This window comes from Penaeus vannamei, chromosome 31 (genome assembly GCF_042767895.1).
Source record: "Penaeus vannamei isolate JL-2024 chromosome 31, ASM4276789v1, whole genome shotgun sequence".
Taxonomy (NCBI): domain Eukaryota; kingdom Metazoa; phylum Arthropoda; class Malacostraca; order Decapoda; family Penaeidae; genus Penaeus; species Penaeus vannamei.
Genome location: NC_091579.1, coordinates 9,236,200 through 9,246,199, shown reverse-complemented (window position 1 = coordinate 9,246,199; position 10,000 = coordinate 9,236,200). Strand labels below are relative to the sequence as shown.

At 37.3% G+C, this 10,000-nt stretch overlaps 1 protein-coding gene across 4 annotated transcripts in view; it reads left to right on the top strand.

The window, feature by feature from the left end:
• The window catches only part of melt (ventricular zone expressed PH domain-containing protein melted), a 24,674-nt gene that overhangs the window by 8,803 nt on the left and 5,871 nt on the right, over nucleotides 1–10,000 (top strand). For 3 of the 4 annotated variants that reach the window (XM_070143796.1, XM_070143794.1, XM_070143795.1), the window contains exons 5-19: nucleotides 1,160–1,334; nucleotides 2,008–2,171; nucleotides 2,465–2,644; nucleotides 3,010–3,112; nucleotides 3,836–3,989; nucleotides 4,106–4,371; nucleotides 4,518–4,811; nucleotides 5,014–5,220; nucleotides 5,669–5,818; nucleotides 6,010–6,113; nucleotides 6,336–6,471; nucleotides 6,682–6,821; nucleotides 7,170–7,298; nucleotides 7,580–7,708; nucleotides 8,109–8,234. In XM_070143796.1, the coding sequence (XP_069999897.1) occupies nucleotides 1,160–1,334; nucleotides 2,008–2,171; nucleotides 2,465–2,644; nucleotides 3,010–3,112; nucleotides 3,836–3,989; nucleotides 4,106–4,371; nucleotides 4,518–4,811; nucleotides 5,014–5,220; nucleotides 5,669–5,818; nucleotides 6,010–6,113; nucleotides 6,336–6,471; nucleotides 6,682–6,821; nucleotides 7,170–7,298; nucleotides 7,580–7,708; nucleotides 8,109–8,234 (2,457 nt within the window). The remainder of the gene's footprint in view (nucleotides 1–1,159; nucleotides 1,335–2,007; nucleotides 2,172–2,464; nucleotides 2,645–3,009; nucleotides 3,113–3,835; nucleotides 3,990–4,105; nucleotides 4,372–4,517; nucleotides 4,812–5,013; nucleotides 5,221–5,668; nucleotides 5,819–6,009; nucleotides 6,114–6,335; nucleotides 6,472–6,681; nucleotides 6,822–7,169; nucleotides 7,299–7,579; nucleotides 7,709–8,108; nucleotides 8,235–10,000) is intronic. The other variant, XM_070143797.1, reaches the window with a different exon arrangement.

Genomic DNA, 10,000 nt, shown 5'->3' with positions numbered 1-10,000 from the left:
CCCAATTGTATGCTGACATTTACTTGGGTCTATTGGCTTTGATGCTGAATGGATGCTATGAAATAAGATATGGACTAAATCCTCAAATTTAAAGGGATCTATAGAAAACTGGATAAGGAAGGATAATTTTTACTTGAAATAGAGATCACATATTTTGACGCACTACCCATGGGGGATGATTAACGTTTTCGTTCTTTTTTTTTTATTTATACGTTTATTATATCTGATTTTACTAACAGATGTAAAACCAATAATTGTTGTATTTAGATTCTGCTGTATGAGTTAGAGGAGAAAGATGGTTTGGATATTTTTAAAAAAAAGAATTTCAGGTGAATTCACTCTTTATCTTTAGAATATTGAGGGAAATTATTTGTGTGGAAAATTTCAAGTGATATTACAAAAGCATTCGTAGATTTATATCTTGAACTGTTTTTTATATTTTTCTCTGTGCTTCACGGAAATAGCCTTTTACTAGTACAAAAGACAGGAAACGAATAGTAAGTATTTGTTGCGAAGGTCAGTAATATGTTTAGATGATTATGTGTGTTAACGGAACGAGCACTTTGAAAGATCAAAAGCCAACTGTAGTTCCAATTAATGGTTATTCATGTGCTTTTTTATTATTGCAAAATTGTATCTCTTGCAACATATTGTTATATGTCAATCAGTATGTTGACATTTGTTTTTGTACAACTGTAAAATGGTTTAGTAGATAAATCAGGTAAATGCATGATAAAAAAAGAAATATTTGTCTTTTAGGTTAGTACTTTGATCAGTTTGCAGTGTAGGACAGTGTTAGCAGCAATAGTCTGCATGTGCTAACTTTTGATATAACATGTTATAAGTCATTACATGAGTATGCTGTGCTCTATAATGATAACTAAATGGTTTGTTTGTGAAGTGTGTGTGTATTAAATGGGATAGATTAAATCATTAATATCAGGTGAATTATGAATTTAGCTTCAAATACTGATTTCCTTTCTGAAAAAGTAGTTTAGTAGATAATAGCATTTTAAAGATTTAATGTTAAAAGACATGTAGACTACCTGCTATTTTAATAATTTGATTCAAGTCCCAGCTGCAGTATTAGCTAACTCTCAAAATGCAAGAAGCAGGAGGACAGACAATAAAGAGAATTTTTTTTTTCTCCTTCTTACAGAACTACCACAAGCGGGAAGTGATGGCGCTGGCTCTCCCAGTGGCGGTGAAGTTCCTTCATAAAGGAAACAAGGAGCTGAGCCGCAACATGAGTTCCTACCTCTCCCTGGCAGCTATCGAGGCAGCTGATCTTCTAGCCATGCACATACAACCTATCATAGACTCTGTTATCTCAGGTAAGTCATCTTAAAAGACTGTTATCTCAGGTATGTCATCTTTTAAATCTTATTTCGGGTTAATCATCTTTTGGAAGTGAGGGATGTTCTTTTGATACATTTGTAAGAGATCTATCTTTGTTACAGTTAGGACATGTTGTAGAAATTGGAAATTGGTTTTGATAATTTTGCACAGATATGAACTTTCTGAAATATTATTTGAAGCCTAATTTACCTGTTAGATTCATGCTCACCTTTTATAATATAGCACAGTATATGAAAAAGTTACCTTTCATGGTTGCATATATGCATTCAGTTTTGCCATTTATACTGTCACTCTTATAAAAAGAATACATTAGGAAAATTCAAGGCTACAGATCACCCTGCAGATGTTGACTTTTGTTTTCATTGTTTCCTCTAATCCCAGGAAAAGTGATACAAACTTATGTATTTTAGACTTGTTTTGTCCCATACAGAAGCAATAGCCTGCATGTATATATAGATAGATTAATTAATAGAACCTGTATTTATGTATAGAAAATGTAGAAGAGAAGAGGTTGAAATATCTTTCATATGGTAAAATAGTTGTTCATTGATAATTGAAAGGAGAATTTTAAGTCTGATGATAAGTCATCACCCATGCCTTAGAGGATTATGAAGTATTTGACACTTTCTCCTATTCTTCTTCTTTCAGGCAACTACTCCCTGTCTCGAGTTCTGCCCCAGATATATGCTGTCAAGAAGGAACCTATCCATGACCATGTTATGACTTTGGTTTCCCTTCTGCCGCAGTGTGATACCAATGAAAAACTTGGACTTCTCATGCTCTTTTCCCTTGTTGCCAAGAACAGACCTGCGGTAAATATGTACAGATTTATGGTTGTTGATTTTATTAATCTAATTTCTTTTATGTTGAGGTGTATTCTTGTGTATTTATGCTTAAAAAAGTTATGTCACGATATAGTGAGGTTGACATCATTAATGTTTCTAGTGCTGCTACATGGGGAAACCTCCGTTAAATTTTGTTTTGATGTTTATTACCATATCATTTCTTTGTGATGCCAAGTTAGATGTGTTTGTAAATTTCTGTGAGCAGTTTCTTAAAAAGAAAATAAATGTTGGATTTTGATTATCCATTTTCTGTCCAACAGCTGCTAGAACCATCATTACCACAACTAGTAGAGTGTCTCAGCATAAGTGGTACTTCTATGGCCACGCTACAGATATTTGTAGAGTTGTGCTCTTGGCGGCCAGGCCCCTTCACAGAGCATGTGACCAGATTAAAGAGCATTATTGAACAGCAGCCTCATTGTTTGGCACTAGCTCTACAGGTGGGTGATGAACCATTCTGTTTGACAGCATGGAATGTTTCACTTTATTTTTGTGCACTTTTTTCTTTTTATCCCAAGATGTTTTATTTTATTATCTTTTTACCCTCTGTGAATATTGATTTTTAAGGTTTATTTGAGTTGATTTATTTTGTAATGTTTGTTATCTACTATTTTTATTCAAGTGCTCAATGTTTATTGTAGTTAAATTGTTGATATGTTCAATATTTAATTTCTTTTTGTCACTCTTTCTGTTTTTACATTCATGCACAAAAAAACTCTCAGGCCACAGTTAACAGTATTTCTTTGGTAATGGTAGTTTTATTTTCATTTTATCACTAGTTAGTTTTATCTGTTCATGAACCCAGGTAATGGCAGCTGTGGGCAGACTCAGCAAAGAGAAGGGCAAGAGCGCTCTTGACTACATTGCTCAGCAGCTCCCAAAAGTTGACTCCGCAAATTTGGGAGTTGGTGAGTAGACTTGTGTGACTTCCAGGTTTACCATAAATGCAGTTCACATTTGGTTAACTAAACTAATGATTTATATGGAAGTGATGTAATGCAGGTTTTCTTGTAAGGTGTTGCAAGTGGCAAGGTATGCTGTAATTTTCCTAATCATTATCTTAGAAAGACAGACAATGTGTAGATTACTATAAGGATTTACAAATTATGGAATACTTAATAGTTTCTTGTGCTTGGGACATGCCATTTCTTTTGACTCAAGAAATGCTTACTTACTTTTTAAGATACTAGCATGTATTCTTACTTATATTGCTTCTTTCTGAAGATTGACAGTTATTTCTGTTGTTCAGTGTTGTTGCGTACATGCGTGTGTACGTGCGTGCATGAGTGGGAATGAGAGTGTGTGTGTGTGTGTGTGTGTGTGTGTGTGTGTGTGTGTGTGTGTGTGTGTGTGTGTTTGCGTGTTTGCATGTTTGTTTGTGTGTCTATGTGTTTAGGTGTGTGTGCTTGTCTGTTGGTATGTGCTTGCATGCATTGTTTTTGTGTCTCATTTTTCTGTGCTTGCCTGAAAAGTATTTTTCAGCTATTTATTTGAAAATTTATATTTATTTTTTCTTTTCTCTTTATTATTCCTTTTATAATCATCTTTCTGAATGTAAAGAAATAAACATTAGGATATTTAATATGAAAAAGTTTCTTGAAAGAGAGATCTGACGTTGTCCTTTTTTTCAGTACTGAGGGAGGTGCAGGTGTTGTGTAGCCAGTACCCGGCTCTTTTGGTGGAGTCAGAGTCCTTGCTCACTGCCGTCAACAAGTGCATGGACCGTGCCAATGTATCCGCGCGGGTGTATATCCAGCAGCTAAATAATGAGTACAATGAAATTAGGTAAGAGTGGTCTACTGATTTTATTGAAGGATTTTATGATGAAAGTTTATTCAGCTGCTCTTATGTGATGATTTATGTCAAAATACACCAACCAAGATGAGCTGTCTCTGTTTCAGAAATACTAATGTTAACCATACACCTGGAGGCGTAACAATTGTGCGTGTGGGTGGAGGGGGTGGTAATAGAACAGAAACCGTGGTTGGGTCCAGTCGAACAGACATCAGCCTGCCCTCACGAGATCTTGCCATCTTTCAACCACACACTTCAAACACGGCCAATGCAGGGAAGTTTGGCCACAAGTATCAGAAGCATAGTGATACCTCTCGTAGCACCGGACGTCTGGTCACAGCTTCAAATAGGTCCATGCCCAGGCTGAATGCTTGTAAGTACAGCTTTTTATTCTTTGAAAGAACATTTGCAATCTCTGTGTATTTTGGTAATTGTTTCAAGAGTTCTTTTAAGATTTGCTGTGAAAGATTTATTTATTCTTTTATATATGCTGTACTGCAACTTAAACTTCTTTTACAGTACCACAGAGCACTGGCCGTCTAGGTTCCTCTACAATCCAGCTTGACAAATCCATGACACGCATCAGTTCATCTCATGGCTTGCATATGAATCGATCCATAACAGTGTTAGCACCTCCCTCCCGTCTGTTTTCTGGTCATTTGGGGCCAAGTTCTGGCCACCTCCCAGGGTCAACCATAGGCCACCACATGGGGGGCTCACAGGTTGGGGGTTCACAAATAGGGGGTTCACGTTTGGTGTCAAGTCCACCACCTCCAGCTGGGGTTCCAATGTCCACAGTCTCACCATTGCCTGGTAAGTTAAGGGTTCCATTAGTAGAGTATCTAGAATGTTAACAAATAATGGAATTATTTTAAACTTCTCTTCACATAAAGATATTATTATAAAGGATTATGATCTGTTTTTGTAAGGGGAGTAAAAGTATATAGTATATTGTCTTATGGTTATTTTACCAAGTAATGTTTTAAGTTTTTCCTTCTCATCATCTACCTTTAAGGTACAGTAAGCCCAGCAAAAAGCATGAGTTCCTCTTTAGCAACACTGAGAGAAGGAACTGGAGAGCTTGGGGCATCTTCCGGTGTTTTAGGATCCCATCAGTCTCAGGCTACCTTGCTGCCCCCTGATGTGTCCCAGAGCACGGCAGTCACACACACAGGGCATCATACACTCTCACTCCCATTGCACTTATCGTCTAGAGAGCTTGGTAAGTGCATTTTTTTCTAGTTTGCTGAGTGTGGAGTTTGAAGGAGAAGCTAAAGCTTGCTTGGGAACACTATTGAAAACTATGATCTTAGGGTTGAAAATTGATCTTGGCATTAATAAAGTTTGCAGTATGGTGATTATTAAAGGATTTCTAAAAAATCAATAACATGTACTGATAATGTGTATTGTAAGGTGTGAATTTCAGTATAAAATGCTTTACATACATATGTAATGCGGCTACTTAGGTCAGCAAAAATAGTCAGACATTTATTGTATGGGAGTGTTAAATGTGTAAAATTCCTGCAGCTTAAGCTAGTAATTATTGTTAGAGAAGTGTGTAATGATATTTTGTGTTGTTATACATGTGCTTTTGCTGTTCCTGGGCTTCATTTGCTTTTGGTTTGGAGCTATGCCAGCTGACGAATGCTTCGCTTAATTCCCCTCAACAGCCCCCTCCACTTCACCAGCCCCGGTGTCCAGTGTCGGGAGTGTCGTCTCTCACCTCCGACACTCCCAGTCCCCACTCTCTTTACCCCCTTCCACAGCCTCCATCTCGCCCGCCCCTACCACTGCAACCACTACACTACACTCTCCCACTGGTAAATATGTCGTACAATGAAATGTCTTCAGAATTTTGTAAAAAATTTTTTAATGTACTTGGAAAGTAATATATATTTCAGCTGGACATGATGATACTGTTAGCTGCAGCAGTGATATACAGATTAATATTAGATGAATGTTGATGCTTACTGCTTAAGAATTTAATCATTTTATTTCTTCTCTCTCATAGTGAGTTCTGTCACAACCAGTCATGCAGTGGCAACAAGGTCCAATACCACATTAACACACATCACCCATGATCCTCACACCACTACAACAAATGCATGTACACAGGTGGGTCATTTACAGATGTAAATATTTTTTGATGGAAGTCAATTAATAAAAGCTGAAGAATAATTGTGTGTCTGTATTAATATTATTATTATTATATAGCATTGGTTATTTATCTAATGAAGTAGAAAGTAAGGAGATAAAAAAGTATTTGTAATGTTATAGTCATTGCTTATTTAGCCCTTTGATATGTATATATTTATTTATACATATATTTTTTAACAGAGAATCAGTGTCTTTGAGCCCTTTGCTATGCGTGATACAGTCCAACACTTCTGTGAGAAACATCTTGATAAAATCAAGGCATACATGCAGAAGGTTTTTGTCAAACTTCCTCTACCAATACGCTGTGGTATAGAAGGTAATTTGTTTTGTGGATTACTTCAGCATGTACTCTGATACATATTTTGTAATTCAGTCGTAATATTTCCCAAATCTGTAACGAAAGCACAAAATTTTGAAGTGCAAATTTTATTTGTGTACAGTATACGATGTTAACTTTTGATACTGCAGCTCTTTGAATCATGGCCACAGTTCTTTAATGTCATTTCTGTGTATTCTCTCTTGGCAGAGAGGAAGAACAAGAAGCATGCCAAGCTTTACTTTGCCTGTCAGGGGAAAGGGGAGCACTGCCTCTATAGCAAACATTTCTTCACCATGAAAACCAGAAACCCAAGGATTTGGATACACCTCATGTTCCTAGCACTTCAGGTAGGCAAGCATGTGTTACTAGATTATCAATGGGAAAATATTGTATTTATTGTCTCTTTTCTTTTCTCTTTCTGTGATATATATATATATATATATATATATATATATATATATATATATATATATATATATATATATATATATATATATATATATATGTATGTATGTATGTATATATATTTTTCTTTTCTTTTCTTTTCTTTTCTTTTCTTTTCTTTTCTTTTCTTTTCTTTTCTTTTCTTTTTTATAAAGTGACTTTTAAATATTTTTTAAAGGTTCTGTGTACAGGAATTTATTAAACAAAATAAATAATATAAAAGCTGATTACTGACTTGGATTTTTTCACAGGCACGTTCATCTGTAGCACTTAGCACTCGAGAAACACAAGTGAGCAGTCTCAAGAATTGCTGGGATATACTTAAATGTGACACAAAGACGTTTGTAACTTTGGTAACCTCAGCATTCCCATCAGCAAAGGTGAATAACTAGTTTTCCCTTTTCTTTTTCTTTTTCATTAAGTACCCATTGTACTTCTGCTACCTAATTTATTTCTAATGTCAGAAAATTTGATAGTAAAAGGTAATCTATGTACTGTCCAATTTTCAGTACTTTCCCATAAGATACTGGATGCATCTCACTAGTTGGAATATCAGAAACTATTATACTCATTGAGACACTTGTATCCATTTGAATTATATTGATGTATATATTTTAAGATGTTTGTCGTTAAAGATTAATGCCAAGTGACATTTTTACAGGACATGGACATGCTGTTACATGAGTTACGAAATGCAAGGTTCTTTGATGTGTTCGAGTACAATGGTGTTGAACAGCAGTGGGGTTGCTTTCTCTGTAACCATCCTGATCGGGCGCGGGGCTTTGTCGATGTAAGAAATTCATGTATTTTAAATTTAGGTTGGGAGATGTTTTGCTTGATAATGAAATCTTCCTCAGTGTTTTATATGTTCTTCATTATTAAATGTTTCAAGATAGTTGTTGTAGGATACCTTTGATTCATTTTAAGTAGATCTGATACAGAATGGGCCATTTTTTTTTTTTTCTTCTTCTTCTTCTTCTTCTTCTTTGTATATTCTTGACCTTTTTACATGAGTTTTTTAGATTTATACTGTTGATGTAGAGTAATATGGAGAGAGTGAAGCGGTACATGCAAAGATCTTGACTTTAAACTTTTATAGCAGATAATAATGTTTTATGGATAAAATGTGTAGTCTGGTTTTGAAATAGTATGAATGAAGATCAATATTCACTAAATACCTTTTTCTTTAGGAGGACACGCCAGTGATAGAGGGACAACTCAAAGAGAAGAAGAGCAAGTGGAAAATTTTCCGCAGGTGGCGAACCAGGTACTTCACGCTCTCAGGGGCTCATCTGTCCTATAGGGGGGCTGGCACGGTAAGTCAAAGATCTTTTTAAGAGGCTTTCATTTTTTTTTTTACCCTCCCAATACCTTGTTCTTTGTTGTCGTGGGAGGCCTTAGGAGACCCAATGTAGGGGATCACCCCAAACTTGGACCTCAGCCCTCGCCTCAACTAATTTTGCTTGGTATATTCTTCTCCCCTCTCCTCTTCTGTATCTTCTTCATCCCTTTCTATCACATTCCTATGGTGTGAGAGCCGTGAAAGGATGAAAGGCTGGCTTTGTGTCAGTCATGAATGGCCTCCAGGAGCCATGGGCACAGTATTCCCCTCTGTTAATTACCTAAGCCTTACCCCTTATGGGGACCCTGAGGGGTAGACTGTTTGTTTTCCCCATTTTATTCAGGCCCACCATGCCCAATAATGTAGATTCTTTACCCTTAATAGGGGCTTTAAGTCTTGCCCCTTCATCAACTAGCCTTTCTAAATTTGATTTTGATGGTATATGACCCCTGCCCCTCCTTTGACCACGGCTCTGACCACTGATACTAATACCTCCTCCTCAACACTTATTGACAACTCTATCCATTCGAAAACACCCACCCAGGTTATAACTCAAACTCTAGAAAGCACTCCTTCCTCTGTTCCAACATTCTCCTCTCAATCTCCTACTGCACAGTCCTCTTCAATGTCTACCTTCTCTTCCCTAATTACTACTCTTTATCCTTATTGTCCTCCTTCCCATTGAACTACTCCACTCCACACCACCCCATCTTCCCCTCACCCTCGTCCTCCTACTCCCTCTACGTATGCAAATCTTTTGAGTACACTCTTTGGCCCAGCCAAGTGGGATCGATTCTTTGTGATTCCTCCCACAGCCCCCTATTCTGAGAATAACCTTCTCTTTCAACTGTGCCTCCAAAAACAAGTAGGCAAGGTTACCTTTTTGCAGTCATTCTGATTGTTCATACCTTGTCACATTTACATCTGAATCCCAAGCTCGTGCACTATCAACCCTAACTGACCTCACTGGCAAATATATTCCTGCCGAACCTCACCCCTCTCTTAATATTTGTACTGGAACTGTTTCTATCCCCCCAAATGCTAGACCTATCTACAACAAGGACTGGTCAGCCTGTGAAAATGACCTACTTACCTTCCTTGCTGATTATGATTCAGTGGCAGTACAGTGTTACACTATTCCTCCAAGAGGCCAGCATATGACCCATGTCAGTATTGCCAAGATTTGCTTCCGTAGACATGACCTCCCCCATGAAGTTTATATTATTGGATTGTCCTACTTAGTCCGACCATATTGACCCACTCCTCGTCACTGTCAGAAAGTTGCCATTTAGGCCACCCAGCCAAACACTGTTGCTCCACAGCCTGCTGCCCTCTATGTGCCCAACCTGGTATTGACCATTCAGATTGCCCTGCTCAGTCACGTACATGTGCCAGTTGTGGCACATGTACGTTTATTTCATTGTGACTGCTCTGCCTATAAGCTCGAATGTGAAGTATCATTCCTCAGATTCAAACTAGGCCTCACTTTAAGTGAGGCCAGACAAGAAGCATGACAAAGAGGGTTTTTTTCTCTCCCAATACTCTAAACTATCCTACCTGTACTCACCCTATCCCCCAGTCAAATTCATTTTCCAGTCTAATTCCAGATACTCTAATCTTCACACTTCACTGATACCTACTCCTCCTCCTCACTTTATTTGTCGCACTAGGCAACCTAAACGTTCCACTGCACCCTCTTCCACTACATTCTCTCCTACACCTTCCTCTTCTGCTCCTCAG